The 18,980-nt window shown below is 41.9% G+C and overlaps 1 protein-coding gene across 1 annotated transcript in view; it reads left to right on the top strand.

Moving 5' to 3' along the window:
• Positions 1 to 18,980, top strand: part of TENM2 (teneurin transmembrane protein 2) — a 1,250,894-nt gene that overhangs the window by 1,174,928 nt on the left and 56,986 nt on the right. The window contains exons 25-26 of the mRNA XM_030212543.1: positions 6,255 to 6,551; positions 15,628 to 17,242. Of these exons, the coding sequence (XP_030068403.1) occupies positions 6,255 to 6,551; positions 15,628 to 17,242 (1,912 nt within the window). The remainder of the gene's footprint in view (positions 1 to 6,254; positions 6,552 to 15,627; positions 17,243 to 18,980) is intronic.

The following is an 18,980-nucleotide window of genomic DNA, read 5'->3' as shown; positions in this document are numbered from 1 at the left end:
GACTCTAACCTCTACAAAATGGCCAAGAGCAAGGAGCTGTCTAAGGATGTCAGGGACAAGATCATACACCTGCACAAGGCTGGAATGGGCTACAAAACCATCAGTAAGACGCTGGGCGAGAAGGAGACAACTGTTGGTGCCATAGTAAGAAAATGGAAGAAGTACAAAATGACTGTCAATCGACAAAGATCTGGGGCTCCACGCAAAATCTCACCTCGTGGGGTATCCTTGATCATGAGGAAGGTTAGAAATCAGCCTACAACTACAAGGGGGGAACTTGTCAATGATCTCAAGGCAGCTGGGACCACTGTCACCACGAAAACCATTGGTAACACATTACGACATAACGGATTGCAATCCTGCAGTGCCCGCAAGGTCCCCCTGCTCCGGAAGGCACATGTGACGGCCCGTCTGAAGTTTGCCAGTGAACACCTGGATGATGCCGAGAGTGATTGGGAGAAGGTGCTGTGGTCAGATGAGACAAAAATTGAGCTCTTTGGCATGAACTCAACTCACTGTGTTTGGAGGAAGAGAAATGCTGCCTATGACCCAAAGAACACCGTCCCCACTGTCAAGCATGGAGGTGGAAATGTTATGTTTTGGGGGTGTTTCTCTGCTAAGGGCACAGGACTACTTCACCGCATCAATGGGAGAATGGATGGGGCCATGTACCGTACAATTCTGAGTGACAACCTCCTTCCCTCCGCCAGGGCCTTAAAAATGGGTCGTGGCTGGGTCTTCCAGCACGACAATGACCCAAAACATACAGCCAAGGCAACAAAGGAGTGGCTCAGGAAGAAGCACATTAGGGTCATGGAGTGGCCTAGCCAGTCACCAGACCTTAATCCCATTGAAAACTTATGGAGGGAGCTGAAGCTGCGAGTTGCCAAGCGACAGCCCAGAACTCTTAATGATTTAGAGATGATCTGCAAAGAGGAGTGGACCAAAATTCCTCCTGACATGTGTGCAAACCTCATCATCAACTACAGAAGACGTCTGACCGCTGTGCTTGCCAACAAGGGTTTTGCCACCAAGTATTAGGTCTTGTTTGCCAGAGGGATTAAATACTTATTTCCCTCTGCAGAATGCAAATAAATTCATATACTTTCCACAATGTGATTTTCCGGATTTAATTTGTGATGTGCTATCTCTCACTGTTACCAATAACCTACCCTTCAATTATGGGCTGCTCATGTCTTTGTCAGTGGGCAAACTTACAAAATCAGCAAGGGATCAAATACTTATTTCCAGCACTGTATATATGAGAAAAACCATTCTCCAGACTCGAGTATTCTTAGCTTCTTTGAAGAATAAAGTCACTTTTTGCCAAGTTCAATTTAAAAGCATTTTAAAATATAGCAGACTTATTAGATTCAAAACTCAAAATGGCTACTATAGCTCTATTAGTAGTATTATCAGATGATGTTTCTAATAATGCAGAAATATCTAAACTGTCTATGGAAACCAAGGTGTCCATTGCTCCTTCCATCTCATTCTCCTTCCATCTCATTCCATCAGGAGGTAGAACAATGTAGAAACAGCTATCTCCTCAGGTTTCCCAATTTTTAAGTTGTCTCTCAGATACATACAGTGGTGGAAATAAGTATTTGATCCCTTGCTGATTTTGTAAGTTTGCCCACTGACAAAGACATGAGCAGCCCATAATTGAAGGGTAGGTTATTGGTAACAGTGAGAGATAGCACATCACAAATTAAATCCGGAAAATCACATTGTGGAAAGTATATGAATTTATTTGCATTCTGCAGAGGGAAATAAGTATTTGATCCCCCACCAACCAGTAAGAGATCTGGCCCCTACAGACCAGGTAGATGCTCCAAATCAACTCGTTACCTGCATGACAGACAGCTGTCGGCAATGGTCACCTGTATGAAAGACACCTGTCCACAGACTCAGTGAATCAGTCAGACTCTAACCCCTACAAAATGGCCAAGAGCAAGGAGCTGTCTAAGGATGTCAGGGACAAGATCATACACCTGCACAAGGCTGGAATGGGCTACAAAACCATCAGTAAGACGCTGGGCGAGAAGGAGACAACTGTTGGTGCCATAGTAAGAAAATGGAAGAAGTACAAAATGACTGTCAATCGACAAAGATCTGGGGCTCCACGCAAAATCTCACCTCGTGGGGTATCCTTGATCATGAGGAAGGTTAGAAATCAGCCTACAACTACAAGGGGGGAACTTGTCAATGATCTCAAGGCAGCTGGGACCACTGTCACCACGAAAACCATTGGTAACACATTACGACATAACGGATTGCAATCCTGCAGTGCCCGCAAGGTCCCCCTGCTCCCGAAGGCACATGTGACGGCCCGTCTGAAGTTTGCCAGTGAACACCTGGATGATGCCGAGAGTGATTGGGAGAAGGTGCTGTGGTCAGATGAGACAAAAATTGAGCTCTTTGGCATGAACTCAACTCGCCGTGTTTGGAGGAAGAGAAATGCTGCCTATGACCCAAAGAACACCGTCCCCACTGTCAAGCATGGAGGTGGAAATGTTATGTTTTGGGGGTGTTTCTCTGCTAAGGGCACAGGACTACTTCACCGCATCAATGGGAGAATGGATGGGGCCATGTACCGTACAATTCTGAGTGACAACCTCCTTCCCTCCGCCAGGGCCTTAAAAATGGGTCGTGGCTGGGTCTTCCAGCACGACAATGACCCAAAACATACAGCCAAGGCAACAAAGGAGTGGCTCAGGAAGAAGCACATTAGGGTCATGGAGTGGCCTAGCCAGTCACCAGACCTTAATCCCATTGAAAACTTATGGAGGGAGCTGAAGCTGCGAGTTGCCAAGCGACAGCCCAGAACTCTTAATGATTTAGAGATGATCTGCAAAGAGGAGTGGACCAAAATTCCTCCTGACATGTGTGCAAACCTCATCATCAACTACAGAAGACGTCTGACCGCTGTGCTTGCCAACAAGGGTTTTGCCACCAAGTATTAGGTCTTGTTTGCCAGAGGGATTAAATACTTATTTCCCTCTGCAGAATGCAAATAAATTCATATACTTTCCACAATGTGATTTTCCGGATTTAATTTGTGATGTGCTATCTCTCACTGTTACCAATAACCTACCCTTCAATTATGGGCTGCTCATGTCTTTGTCAGTGGGCAAACTTACAAAATCAGCAAGGGATCAAATACTTATTTCCACCACTGTAATCCATAGTTCTTTAAGATCCAAAATCTTGTCTTGGGGAAGTTGAGAATCTCAAATTCCAACTTCTACTCAAGCGTCTCCAATTTAAGATGTAAAAGCAGGCTGTCATTAATAAAAGTTGTCCCCATCTCCTGGACCATTGCCAGTTCTGATCTCATACTCTGAACTTGGCTTTCTAGTTCTTTTAATCTGCCATCCAGCTCACTTAACTTAGGCACAGTCTGTTACAGAAATAGTCACAAAGAATAGATTTGATTCTAGAAATACCCTTCCAAAAGTCTTCCAGGGCAACCTTTTTTACCTGTGGACATGACTGGCTCTCAGTCCCTAGTATCTGAAAGAACTTTAGGGGGAGGAATCCTAGCTTTAACAGAAGAAACATCACCAGTTGTGGTCTCCCTGCTTACCACCCACTTCCTAGGCTTCCGAATGGTTGTACAATTATTTTACCACTAATAGCTTGTGAGGCTGAATTCAAACCCTGAAGCTCTTCAGCACAGTGTGTCTCTCCTTTAGCCTGCACTGACTGCAACGCTCTTCTGGGATTATCATCTGGAGTATTTGGGGTGGGGCAGGATTGAATGGCCACCAGACCTTAACAGTAATGCTGAGCTCCACCAGAAAGTGTTCTGCTTCTCCCACTTGCTTCCTGCATGGGTATGCTGGGGATCCAATGCCAATCAATTGGCCACTGGACAACTGGCTAAGAAATTCAAATGGGCTGCAGCTACCCTTTCTCATTTCAGACAAGAGTCAAGAGAAAAGCAACAAGAAATTCTGCAAGAAAGAACTCAGCAAGCAAGAGCAGCCACACACATACAGCCTTCAAAACTGTCTTTTCTAAGTAATTCTAACTCTGTTAAAATTTTCGATAGATGTGCAAATGCACAATGGGGCCCTTTTACTAAGCGATGGTAAGACCACCACTAGCTTACCACACATCAGTCTGGGGCCAGTGGTAGTTCCACCCCCTGTGAGTGGTATTTCTGGTACTAGCGGAAATATTCAAAAATATTCTGTAGGAGGTTACCTGGCAGTAATCAGGCAGCAGCGCGCGCTACCCGGTTACGTTAGCGCAGGAGCCCTTACCACCACCTCAATGGGTGGCAATAAGTGCTTCCCCCCTCACACATAGAAAATGCAATAAGAGCGATCTTGCCACATGGCCTTGTCTTTTTTCAGCCTTTTTACACACGGCAGTAAAAAGGATCTCGGTGTGTAGCAAAAGCATCCCCTGCCACTAGTGCAGGGCCCTTTTTACCGCAGCATAGTAAAAGGTCCCCAGTGTCTGTAATACGTTTTATGGTTTAGAAGGTAAGCAACTTGTTTTATCACATTACATCATGCGCCCATACATTAAAATGCTTTGAACCACAGTACACATACCACTGAAGTTGTTTTTTTTTTGTTTTGTAGTATAGTAAACACCACATAAAACATCATATAAATGCATCATGCATGTTTCCACTATCCCCTGGATTCGACATGCCTAGAGATCGACGGGGGCATGGATTCTATAACAATGCACATAATTTAACAAGCTTAACAAACTAATGAGCGCTGATTACAGCACTTACGCAATAATGAGCACTAATTGGCACTGATTAGAATTTAGGCGCACAACTCGCTAAGCGTATTCTATAATGATGTGCGCTGAACTTCTAACGCGTGCAGGCAAAAAGAGGAGTGGTTATGGGCAGGGAGACGGGCATTTCACTGGCATTCTGAAATTTACGCACCTAGTCATAGAATATGGCCCAGTGCGCCTAAATCTTTGTGCTGGGATTATGCCACATTTTCATTGGTGTAAATGGATGCATGTAGATTTAGGCACTGAAATATCAACTAAGCGTATTCTATAACCAGCACCGAAATCTAGGCACTGATTATAGAATACGCTTAGTCGGCACTGATTTCAGTGACATATTTGTAGGTGCCATATATAGAATCTCCCCCCTGGTGCCTAAAGTTGCACACCCGCTTCCAAGAAGCGCGCACAAATAAATAGGATAATGAGCTCTGAACCATCAACAATTAGGTGCTAACAGCCAATTATTGATGTTAATTGGCACTCATTACAATTTACGCACACGTCTGGATGTATACTATCCTATAAGGCACAATGCCTAACTCTTATGGCCCATATATCAAAAGGGGGTGTGACCATGGGCATGTTGGGTGCATTCTGAAAAGTTATGCACAGGATTACAGAATACTGCCTAAATGAGCTTAACTTGAATGCCAGTATTTACACCAGGCTTCAGCAGGTAACGCTATCCTATATAAGGTGTGTGCCCTTTCTAGAATAGCGCCTCAGGAGTCTCATGGTGGAAATGTGGTAAAAAATGTATATATTGCGAACTGGGAGTTCGATTAAGAGGCTGTGGTAAAGTGATCTTTAAAATGACCTTTAGACAAAGGCTTCCAAAAAAATCTGAATGGATACATTGTCAGCGACGGGGCTGATCATAAGTAAACAGTTCCATTGGTGGTGTTCAAACTTAAATGAAGTGGAAAAGTCAGTACAACGCATACGCCAGTATATCCATTCAGATGAAGCAGGCACGTTTAGCCAAAACACGGTGCCATGTCGAGTCTTTAGCTATCATCAATAAAGAATGTTTCTTCAATGCTTGAGTGTTCCATGGTTTGTTTTTGAAGAGACATCATCCGTTTCCCACTCCTCCCTCTTTCTGGATTTCATTGTGGGATTCTGGTGTTCCTCCACTTTTGTGGACTTTTTAGCCTTGGTTAATAAATCATGTGTTCCCCTAAAATCCCAATCTATACAATTAAGATACATACTATTGTATTTTCATATTTTATTATATATTTAGGGATCTTAGACGTGGAAAGGGGAGAGAGGTGACAAATAATATGAGACCTATGACCACAAACAAGAGCGGTACAAATGAGCAAACTGGATGAACCAACTGATCCTAAGACATCAAAGTTTGAGCATCATTATATTAGCCCTTCCTACCCAAACACTAGTGAGGAGGAAGAAAAAGCCTGAGGTGTGGAAGAGAAATTGTTTAGATACTGAGACACTAACTTCTTGCTTTACCACAGGTTCATGGAAGGAATTTATTGTCCATTGATTTTGATCGGAATTCACATACTGAGAAAGTCTACGATGATCACCGCAAATTCACGCTGAGGATAGTGTATGATCAGCTGGGACGGCCACTTCTGTGGCTCCCAAGCAGTGGGCTTGCCCCAGTCAATGTCTCCTATTTCTTCAACGGACGATTGTCTGGTCTTCAAAGAGGAGCCATGAGTGAAAGGACAGAGATTGACAAGCAAGGCAGGATAACATCCCGCACCTTTGCAGATGGAAAAGTATGGAGTTATACATACCTGGAAAAGGTGAGTGAAGTGCATTTTCTCCATAGGTGAGAAACTTTGTTTTGCTTTTTAATATAAACTGCTGTGATTCACAGTTTGAAAATACTTGCACAATTGCTGTGTGAGATGCTAAAAAGTAACTTAATAATATTATCAATCAAGATAATGCAAATGGGAGATGAATATTGAATCCAAGAGAAGCTCCCTAGGAGACTTATAAGGCAATATTTCAATTCCACAGTTGGCTTTTCTTTAAAATGCCGGCTATAGAGCTTAAAGTTATATCTGAATATTCAGTGTCAGATGATATTTAGATATTTGAAGCTGAATATCTGGGTAAGGCACCAGTTGCCGCCACTGTCCAGATGATAGCAATATTCAGGGACAGTGTTATTATCCAGATACCACCACAGAATATCCACTGGTTGGGCTGAGTCTCTGCCCCCAGACTGCTTCAGTATTCTCTAGATAATGCTGCCTTGGTTTATAGCAATTTTCATCAGCACTATCCGCATAATATTGGGATGGCCTGTGGCGATTTTCAGCAGCATTATCCAGACAATGCCGGGATGGTCTGTAGCAATTTTCAGTAGCATAATGTGGCAATGCAGGGTGATCTGTAGCCATTTTCAGCAGCATTATCCAGATAATACCAGTTGGTCTGTAACAATTTCCGGTAGCATAATCTCGATAACGCCATTGTGGTCTGTAGTGATTTCCATCAGCATTATCTGGATAATACTGCAGTGGCCTATAGCAGTTTTCATCAGCACTATCTGGATAATACTAGGATGGCATGTAGCAATTTTCAGCAGCATAATCTGAATAATACCAGGATGGTCTGTAGTGATTTTGAGCAGCATTATCCAGATAATGCTTGGCTGGTCTGTAGCAATTTTTAGAAGTACTATCCAGATAATACCAGGGTGGTCTGTAGCAAATTTCAGTACCATAATCTTGATAATGCCAGGGTGGTCTGTAGCGATTATCAGCAGCACTATCTGGATAACACCGGTTGGCATGTAGCAATTTTCAGCAGCATAATCTGAATAATCCTGGGATGGTATGTAGTGGTTTTCTGCAGCATTATCCAGATAATGCTGTGGTGGTCTGTCGCAATTTCATCAGCACCATCCGGATAATACTGGAGTGGTCTGTAGCGATTTTCAACAGCATTATCTGGATAATATTGTTGTGGTCTGTAGGAATTGTCATTAGTACTATCCAGATAATACTAGGGTGGCATGTTATGATTTTTAGCAGAATAATCTGAGTAATCCCGGGGTGGTCTGTAGCAATTTTCAACAGCACCATCTGTATAATACTGGGGTGGCATGTAGTGATTTTCAGCACAATAATCTGAGCAATGATTTTCAATTGCATTATCCAGATAATACCAGGGTGGTATGTAACGATTTTCTGTAGCATAATCTGGATAATGCTGGGTGGTTTGTAGCCATTTACAGCATCATTATCCAGATAATGGGGGTGGAAATTGACTCCGCTCTATCTTTGGTGGCTCAAATATCCTCAGTCACCAAAAGGGCTTTTTAGCTCCCGAGACAGTTATGATCAATTAAGGGATACTTAAATGAAAGCTAATCAAGAAATGTATTAAGTTATGTCCAATAAAAAAGGTATCATCTTATTTTCTTTTCCATGTTTTATTTTGTTTGATTTCTATTGATAACCTTAAGAGTGGACTAACACGGCTACCACACTCCTCTACTTAAATGAACCAGCAATGCAGACATGACTGCACGCTTTGTTTACCTCTAGATTGGACTATGGTAACATAGTATATTCAGGTTTTTCAAGCTCTCAGATTAGAGGACTGCAGACACTACAAAACACAGCAATTTGGCTCCTTGAGAATGCTTGAATATTTGATCATGTGACTCCTTTGTTTATTAAATAGCATTGACTGTCCATACCTTTTAGAAGCATAGTAACATAGTAAATGATGGCAGATAAAAACCTGTACAGTCCATCCAGTCTGCCCAACAAGATAAACTCATTTTACATGGTATGCGATACTTTGTATGTATACCCGAGTTTGATTTGTCCTTGCCATTCTCAGGGCACAGACCGTAGAAGTCTGCCCAGCACTGTTCTTGTACTAAAGGTTCTGAAGCTAACGTCGAAGCCCCTTAAAATTTACACTCTAGCCCATCCATATCTATTCAGTCACGATCAGGACATAGACTGTAGAAGTCTGCCCAGTCTGCCCAGCACTGGTTTTGCTTCCCAATTACCGGTGTTGCCACCCAATCTCTGCTAAGATTCCGTGGATCCATTCCTTCTAAACAGGATTCCTTTATGTTTATCCCTTGCATGTTTGAATTCCGATACCGTTTTCATCTCCACCACCTACAGCGGGAGGGTATTCCATGTATCCACCACCCTTTCTGTGAAAAAATACTTCCTGACATTATTCCTGAGTCTGCCCCCCTTCAACCTCAATTCATGTCCTCTAGCTCCACTGCCTTCCCGGCTCCGGAAAAGGTTTGTTTGCAGATTAATTCTTTTCCAATATTTGAACGTCTGTATCATGTCACCCCTGTTTCTCCTTTCCTCCAAGGTATACATGTTCATGTCGGCAAGTCTCTCCTCGTACGGTTTGCAACGCAAATCCCATACCATTTTTGTAGCTTTTCTTTGCACCGCTTCCAGTTTATTTTACATCTTTAGCAAGATACAGTCTCTAAATCTGAACTCAATACTCCAAGTGGGGCCTCACCAACATCAACACCACCTTTCTTCTGCCGGTTATACCCCTCTGTATGCAGCCTAGCATCCTTCTGGCCATGACCATCGCCTTGTCACATTGTTTCTTCAACTTCAGATCCTTGGACACCAACACCCCAAGGTCTCTCTCCTGAGATGAGCTTACAAATCTCTCCCCTCCTATTCAGTCTCTCTCTTTTGGGTTTCTGCACCCCATGTGCATCACTCTGCACTTCTTGGCATTGAATTTTAACTGCATTCATTCAATGTACTCCGGACTACCATTGATATACAACTATTATTTATTAAATAACATGTGTCCACAATCCCTCATAACAAACTTCGATATTCACAACCACTCGCCAACCATCATTCAAACCTTGTATACCCTATATATAGATACATTTAACTTGCACATCATGTATAGTACAGAACAGAGAACAAGCTTCTTGCTTTCGCATAGTCCGTGATAGAGATCTTTTATCTCAAAGTGTCATTAGGCAAAGCTGCTGTTCAAAAACTTCATGCATAATCCATAATCCAATTTTATCACACTCTTGGATGTATTAGTCCCATCATTATCTCACAAGTAGTGTGGGTACAGTTCAAAGTAAGAACAATGTTCTGCCCATGGAAGGCTGTCAAAAAGATGCGTGCACAATAATTCACTTCAGCTGATTGTCTTTACTCATTATGGTCCTCAATGCGAGACTGCATTTCGTGCTTCCTTCATCAGGAGGAGCCATATACCAAAATCTAACACATCATGAAACCAATAAAAACAAACGTGAACACATCACTTGTCCATTATATCTCCATAATCATTTTACCTAACATATAAACACATATTTTAGCTGCTTACCATTGAGACTCTATTCCAAGCGTGGGTTGCAGAGCACCGCCCCCAGATGTCATAATACAACCCGTAAAGCACCAGAGTTATATACCTCACAGACTCCACCCTCCTGCTGTGATGTAGCCCACAGGTGATCTGTAGTGATTTTCACTGGCATAATCTGCATAACGAAGGGTGGTCTGTAGCAATTTTCAGCAGCATCATCCAGATAATACTGGGGTGGCCTTACCGATTTTCAGCAGCACCATTTGGATAATACTAGAGTGCCTTGTAGCAATTTTCAGCAGCACTGTCCAGATAATAATGTGGTGATCTGTAGCAGTTTTCAGCAGCACTATCTGGCTAATGCTGGGGTGGTCTGTAACAAATTTCAGCAGCATTATTTGGATAATGCTGCTGAAAATGTGTGGATGGCTTTGGTCAGTGCTGCTTACCCAGGTCGTGGATGCTGCTACACTACGTTGCTTTGAATATTGGGCTCTTAGTTAACTGTAGAGCTATGAGCTGGAAAACTGAACATCAACAGTACAGTTCCCTGTCACTGCTGCTAAGGTTTGCTTTAACCATACAGTAGGTCTCCCTCCAAGTGGAAAGGTAGCACTTGACATTCCTCAGCTTTTGACCTGGTAGACTACACCATCTTATTGACCAGATTAGAATTTATTGGCATCACAGGAACAGTTTTGAATTGATGTTCTTCTTTTTTGAAAGGAATTTACTGTCTCTAGCTCATCACCAAACTTTTCTTGTCACTCCCTTTCCTGTGGCGTCCCCAAAAGGCCCAGTTTTGGCTTCATTATTGTTTAATATCTTCTTGAGTTCCCTTACTACATATATCCAAAATCTTGATATTAAAGCATTTTATTATACAGATGACATTTTCCTCACTGATATTTTGATCCACTATGCATTGATCTTACCAGGATTCAAACATCTCTGGATGTGACCACTGTTCCCCCCTCTAAGCTGAGTGTGCCAGAGTGTGTGTGTGGTGGGGGTGGGGGCAAGGAACTGTTTCACTATCACATTTTCATTAGTGAGGGACAAGTAAGCTCTACAGGACTCCAGGGACCCCGCCTGTCCCTATTGACTGAAAACACAATATTGAAGCATTGCCTCCCACTGGCAGCAATGCAGTTGATGGACTTCCGCTCAGCTTAGAAGGAACAGTCGATGTGACAGTAGGCTGGATACATTTATTTCTCAGTCCTGCTAAAACCGTAGCTATATGGCTGTCTGATAGACTTTTCTGTCCTTCACTAGCTCCATCACTGGACACTAAGATGATTTCCCTTGTCATCGAATTTAAGTACTTAGGAGTAGTAATTGATCAGCATCTTAGATTTGTTACTTAGATGGCCCATTAGTCAAGAAGTGCTTCTGGGTTCTTAGATGGTTCCATTGTATCTGCTACTATCTCAATTACTATTCACAAAAGAAATTTACTGCATACGCTCATTACCTCCCATCTCAGTCTCAATTATTTTAATGTTATTTATTCTGGACCCCTTCTTTATCTTATTAAATGTTTGCAAATAGTTCAAAATATGGCAATAAGAATTTACTGCTATGCCAAAGGCATGATCATGTGTCCTCTTTGTGAAACAACAGCACTGGCTACCTATCCAATTTCAAATTCAGTATAATATTCTCAGAATAGTCCACACTGGTACCATACTAGTACCCCATCATATTTAACTTCGATGATTACTTTTCATACTCCACTTAGGGGTTATGTTCCGCACACAATGATCGTTTGCATTTATCTTCCACTTGTTCTGCAAATTTAGATTCAACTCATCATAGTGCATTCTTCTGTGCTGTTCCTATGCTATGGAATTATATGCCCCTAACCTTGCATACAGAATTATCTTTTCCAAAATTTAAAACAACCTTGAAAACATATTTTTTCAGAAGGGCCTACAGTGATCAGTGACAACTGTTGTGGATTGATTGGAGCAAGCAGACATCCTTACTGCCTTCTTTTCTCCTCTCTTAGCACATTGAATTGAGGTGCTTTTTTTCTCTTGTTTTAATATTAGTTTGTAAACCACCCTGATATGTTTGTAGGAATATCAGAGAAAATGAAAAGCCCTAAAAATGAAGAAGTATGAGAGAGAGAGAGAGAGAGAGACTGCCACACTTCAGTAGAGAGATGAATCATCACAACCTCAGGCAAAGTCATAGAGAACAAAGAGACACCATCACAAACTGACAACAAGAAGGCAATCACACCATGAATGACAGTCACTGTCAGGGAGACAGACAGAGAGTGTGATACCCCACCCTAATATATATATATAGCCCCCACACTCTGGAACGCAGTGCCTGAAAGGCTGCGCTTAACACAAGACTATCTCTACTTCAGGAAGCAGATGAAAGCTTGGCTCTTCAACCAGGCCTTGAATGGAGGAAGTAACTAACTCAGTCTCAGTCACACACACAAGGAATGACTCGGGCTGCACATACTGCAGCAGGACATGTTTATCCACTCCTACCCCAGCTAAGATAATATCTAACCATCTCTCTGACCTCATGTGCAACTTTCTTTAAATTAGTCACTGACTTTCTAACTCTTCTTACTCTCTTACCTATCTATATGTTCCACCTTTGCTTTATTTTCATTTTTTGCATTTGTATCCCACATTTTCCCACCTATTTGTAGGCTCAATGTGGCTTACAAGGGCCTGTTATGGCATCACCATTCCAGAGTAGCAGGTACAATTGGTGTTACAAAAAGATCAAGGATGAGAAAAGAGATCTAAGCAGACAGTTATAGAAAGATGAAATTCAGAATGAGGATGGAGTGGTGAAGTGTTATAATTAACCCTTCACTATCAATTAAAATGTTCTTACGTATTGGGTTGGCATTGTAAGTAGTATACCATGCCATACTTTATATTGTTTTTGAATTTTTTTACTACTGTAATTGTCTATTGCTCATGTTTGATCTATTCTTACTGTACACTGCCTTGAGTTAATTTCTTCAAAAAGGCAGTAAATAAATCCTAATAAATAAATAAACAGACATAAATAAACAGTATATAGAGTGCAAAAATCCACAACTGTAACCACATCCAACATGGACAAAACCCAATAACAGAGCTGCCAAGTTATTCAGTTCCAGGAGGGAGACTTTTTGGCCGATTCTGGTTTTCAACTTACATCCTAAGTCAGTGTGGGATTTCTAGTCATTGATCCTTCCCATTGAAATCAGTGCTGAAGGTACCATAATGCACCAGGATAAGATTGACAGAAATCCAGGACTGGCTAAAATCTCTCACCTTGGAACTGGGTAACTTGGAAAATCTGCCCAATAAGGACATAAACAGTGGTGTGCTGGAGTCGGCTCACACCAGCTAACGAGAGCCGGTTGTTGGTTTTTTTTTTTAATTTTGCAAGCCGGTTGTTGAGCCAGATCAGCTGGGGCAGGAGCAATCCTCCTATGCTCCTGCCTATGCAGTTTCCACTCTCTGTACTGGAAGCGACTGCCACAAGTTTCAGCGGCAGTCTTGCGAGATTGCTGCGTGAACTCGTGGCAGTCTCACGAGATTGCCATGAGAACTCGTGGCAGCCATTTTTCAGTACAGAGAGTGGAGACTGCATAGAAAGGAGCATAGGAGGATCACTCCTGCCCCAGCTAACCACTGGACCACCAGGGCTGTAAGGTACGCCCAGGGAGCGGGGATTTGATAAACATGCTGTGTGAGAGAGAGAAGGGGATAAGCTGAGTGGATGAGAGGGAGAGAAGGGGACAAGCAGCGTGTGGATGAGGGAGAGATGGGGACAAGCAGCGTGTGGATGAAAGGAAGAGAAGGGGACAAGCAGCGTGTCGATGAGAGGAAGAGACAAGGGACAAGCTGCATGGATGAGAGAGAGAGAAGGGGACAAGCTACTTGTGGATGAGAGGGAGAGAAAGGGATAAGCTGCACGTGGATGAGAGGGAGAGGAGAGGGAGACATGCCCTACATGGAGAGGAGAGAAGGAAAAAAGGGAGAAATGCAGCACATAGAAGGGGATGGAAAGAAGAGGGGGACATGCTACTCATAGTTGTTGTTGCATGTTTTTTTGTGGCCCCTAATTTGTATCAGTTGAGGGTCTGTCCATGTTCTGCATGTATGACTGAGGTGAAGGATTCTGCTGGCATGTAGTGTCTGTGTAGGAATCTGTAACAGTCCAGCTTGTTCCAGTTTCCCAGTAGTGGGCATATTGGTATATAGGGTGAGAAATAGTCTGACAGTAAATCATATGTCAGATTTAATGTCAATAAATTTATTGGGAAAAGAATTGGCAGATTGGGATGAATAGCAAACATCTTGGATGAATAGCAAATATAGGTTGGCTATAGATACAAGAGTGTGGCATTATGTGCAAATCAATTAGCCATTTCGAATTTACAGTAAAAAAAAAATATATATATATATATATATATATATATATTGTATGTTTTAATATTATTTATAAATTGGTTGCTGCCTGCACATATCATTTGTACTTACGTATCTGCGGGTGTTTTTTTTTTCAGAGAGAGAGTCGGTTGTTAAACATTTACCAGCACACCACTGGATATAAACTATGGCAGTGTAAGGTCCAGAAACCAGTGGTGACTCCTTCCCCAATATAGACGCTCTCCTTCACCTTCTCTGGAGATTTCCAGCTGGTACCGTCTCTATAGCATTTATTCTGTTTTTTGCCTGCACCAAGCAGCTCTCAGCAAGTCTGAGCTCTGTGCTGCTCAGATTCCCACAGTATTCTCACAAGACAGAGAAGCGTGGGAGCTGGGGCACTATGAGATGTATTTTCAAAGCACTTAGACTTACAAAGTTACGTGAGTAACCTATGGAACTTTGTAAGTCTATGTGCTTTGAAAATGAGCCCCTATGTGACTGAAAGTTACCAACATGCATGTGGCACCAGAAGAAAGCAATAGCTGTTCCAGAGATGGTTCTGCCAACAAGCCTATGATGAAAGTATGAGGGGATTAAAAACTGAACTGTAGCTTGCATGAAAGGGATGGAGGTAGAGACAGCATGTTGAGTAGGGATTGACACTAGCTAGGATACGGTTGGAAGATACTGTGTATTTTAGAAAGATAGTGTATGTGGGAGAGAGTGCAGAAATGGACTTTGTCTTAGGTACATGAGTCACTCTCAAGGCACCTCAGCAATGAAGCTGATTGGATCATTGAGGGGGAAGCCCCAGGCCAGTTGTGCCATTGGATGTGGACTCACCCAGTGTGTGGTTGCTTTGTCCAACCAGAATCTTGGCTCTCAGATTCATATGTTTGTTGCCAAAGTGGCCCCCACTTGAAAAGTAGTGAAGATCACCAAACTGTGCCATTTTACTTTAATATATAATATTCAAATTTTTTTACTTAGGATTGCAAAGTACAATTTGTTTGGGTATTTTTTTTTAACTGATCTCTCTCTCTATATATATTTTTTTCACAGCTTAAAGAATTCTGAAAACAGTTGAATGCAACTTTAAATATATTCTTTTCTGTTCTATTTGCAGTCAATGGTACTACTTCTGCAGAGCCAAAGACAGTACATCTTTGAGTATGATACATCAGACCGCCTCCATGCTGTCACTATGCCCAGTGTTGCTCGGCACAGTATGTCCACTCATACATCTATCGGGTACATCAGGAATATTTATAACCCTCCAGAAAGCAATGCTTCAGTGATTTTTGATTACAGTGAACATGGCAGAATATTAAAAAAATCCTTCTTAGGAACAGGTCGACAAGTGTTCTACAAGTATGGAAAACTATCTAAGCTGTCTGAAATTGTTTATGATAGCACTGCGGTTACCTTTGGATACGATGAAACAACTGGCGTCTTGAAAATGGTTAACCTACAGAGTGGTGGATTTTCTTGTACAATTCGTTACAGAAAAATCGGCCCTCTTGTAGACAAACAAATCTACAGATTCTCTGAAGAGGGCATGGTGAATGCTAGATTTGATTACACTTACCATGACAACAGTTTTCGTATAGCTAGCATCAAGCCTATCATAAGTGAAACACCCCTTCCAGTTGAACTGTACCGCTATGATGAAATCTCTGGCAAAATTGAGCATTTTGGAAAATTTGGTGTCATATATTATGATATAAACCAAATCATCACCACAGCTGTGATGACTCTGACCAAACACTTTGATACTCATGGGCGCATTAAGGAAGTTCAGTATGAAATGTTTCGATCACTAATGTATTGGATGACAGTCCAGTATGACAGCATGGGACGAGTAACAAAGAGAGAGTTAAAACTTGGGCCCTATGCCAACACTACCAAATACACCTATGATTATGATGTGGATGGACAGTTGCAAAATGTGGCAGTTAATGACAGGCCCACTTGGCGATATAGTTATGATCTAAATGGGAATCTTCATCTACTTAATCCAGGAAACAATGCCCGTTTGATGCCCCTCCGCTATGACCTACGAGACAGAATTACTCGTCTGGGGGATGTGCAGTATAAAATTGATGATGATGGATTCTTGAGTCAGCGGGGCTCGGATATATTTGAGTATAATTCCAAAGGTCTCTTGACAAAGGCTTACAACAAAGTCAACGGATGGAGTATTCAGTACCGCTATGATGGATTAGGGCGAAGGACTTCATATAAAACTAACCTAGGGCATCACCTCCAGTTCTTTTATGCTGATCTTCACAATCCCATTCGGGTAACCCATGTCTATAACCATTCCAATTCAGAAATTACCTCCCTATATTATGATCTCCAAAGCCATCTTTTTGCAATGGAAAGCAGCAGTGGAGAAGAATACTACATTGCTTCTGACAATACTGGTACCCCACTGGCAGTGTTCAGTATCAATGGCCTAATAATAAAGCAACTTCAGTACACAGCATATGGAGAAATATATTACGATTCCAACCCAAATTTCCAGTTGGTAATTGGATTTCATGGGGGATTGTATGATCCTTTGACTAAACTGGTCCATTTTACTCAGAGGGACTATGATGTCTTGGCTGGCCGTTGGACAGCTCCCGATTATTCAATATGGAAAAACATTGGTAAGGATCCCGTCCCATTCAACCTCTACATGTTCAAGAACAACAACCCTTTCAGCACTGAAATGGATTTAAAGAATTACGTCACAGGTATGCAAGATGTCAGGTTGCATTTATAGTACTGACTTGTGTTTATACTACTGACTTGTGTTTATAGTTAAAGTTAATTTAGTCCATAAAATGCAGTCCCTACAAATGTTTTAGTGTTATTATCAGAAAAAAATGTGTGGCCTGCTAAGCAACAGGGTACCAAAACTGGGATTAAAAATAACCGAGGGGTATAAATGTTTAGAAGGGCAAATGTGGGCAATTTTCATTTTTGAAAGTTTTCCCCTTTGTTTACTAAGCCGCGAGGCAATGCCAACACAGCCCATTTAAAGTAAATAGGCTGTGTCGGCATTAGCACACCACAGCCGCTAGCACGGCTTAGCAAACAGGCAGATCACTGTACTATAGGGTCAGTCGAAAGGGACTATGCAATTTTTTCAACAGCTTTGATTTTTTTTTCATGTTCACCAACCTAAAAATTACAGGTACCTAAAGTAGGGTATGTGATTTCTGGTGTTAATTACTTTTTTATTGATAAACATTTCTTATTTGTTAAAGATGTAATTAGTCCATTCCTGAGGCTGAAATTTTGCAGGATTATACAGTTGATATCCCTCTATTTTGTGGTGTAAATATGTTGCATACCCCATTTTTGGTACCTGTTTGCTCAGAGGGTCACATATGTAAGAACATAAGAGTAGCCATACTGGTTCAGACCAATGGTCCATCTAGCCCAGTATCCTGTTTCCCAAACAGTGGCTAAGCCAGGTCACAAGTACCTGGCAGAAACTCAAATCGTGGCAACACTCCATACTAGAAATCCCAGGGCAAGCAGTTGCTTCCTATGTCTGTCTCGATAGCAGACTATGGACTTTTCCTCCAGGAATTTGTCCACACCTTTTTTAAACCCAGATACGCTAACTGCTGTCACCACCTCCTCCAGCAAAGAGTTTCAGAGCTTAACTATTTGTTGAGTGAAAAAATATTTCCTCCTATTTGTTTTAAAATTATTTTCATGTAACTTTCTCGACTGTCCCCTAGTCTTTGTACTTTTGGAATGACTAAAAAATAGATTTACTTTTACTCGTTCTACACTACTCAGGATTTTGTAGACTTCAATCATATCTCCCCTCAGCTGTCTCTTTTCCAAGCTGAAGAGCCCTAACCTCTTTAGCCTTTCCTCATATGAGAGGAGTTCCATCCCCTTTGAGTCGCTCATCTTTGAACCTTTTCTAATTCCGCTATATCCTTTTTGAGATACGGCAACCAGAACTGAGAGCAATACTCAAGGAGCGAACGCATCATGAAGCAATACAAAGGCATTATAGTATTTTTGGTCTTATTCACCATACCTTTCCTAATAATTCCTGTTTGCTTTTTTGGCCACCACCGCACACTGACCAGAAGATTTCAGCGTATTATCTACAACAACACCTAGATCTTTTTCTTGAGCGCTGACCCCCAAGGTGGACCCTAGCATCAGGTAACTGTGATTCAGATTATTCTCTCCAATGTGCATCACCTTGCATTTGTCCACATTAAATTTCATCTGCCATTTGGATGCCCAGTCTTCCAATTTCCTAAGATCTTCCTGCAATATTTCACAGTCCGCACATGTTTTAACAACCTTGAATAGTTTTGTATCATCTGCAGATTTGATCACCTCATTCGTCGTTCCGATTTCCATATGATTTATAAATATGTTAAATAGCACCGGTCCCAGTATAGATCCCTGTGGCACTCCACTGTTCACTCTCCTCCACTGAGAGAAATGACCATT

The sequence above is a fragment of the Microcaecilia unicolor genome, chromosome 8 (assembly GCF_901765095.1).
Source record: "Microcaecilia unicolor chromosome 8, aMicUni1.1, whole genome shotgun sequence".
In the NCBI taxonomy this organism is placed as follows: Eukaryota; Metazoa; Chordata; class Amphibia; order Gymnophiona; family Siphonopidae; genus Microcaecilia; species Microcaecilia unicolor.
Note: the sequence above shows the minus strand (reverse complement) of the source record. Positions and strands in the feature narration are given on the sequence as shown.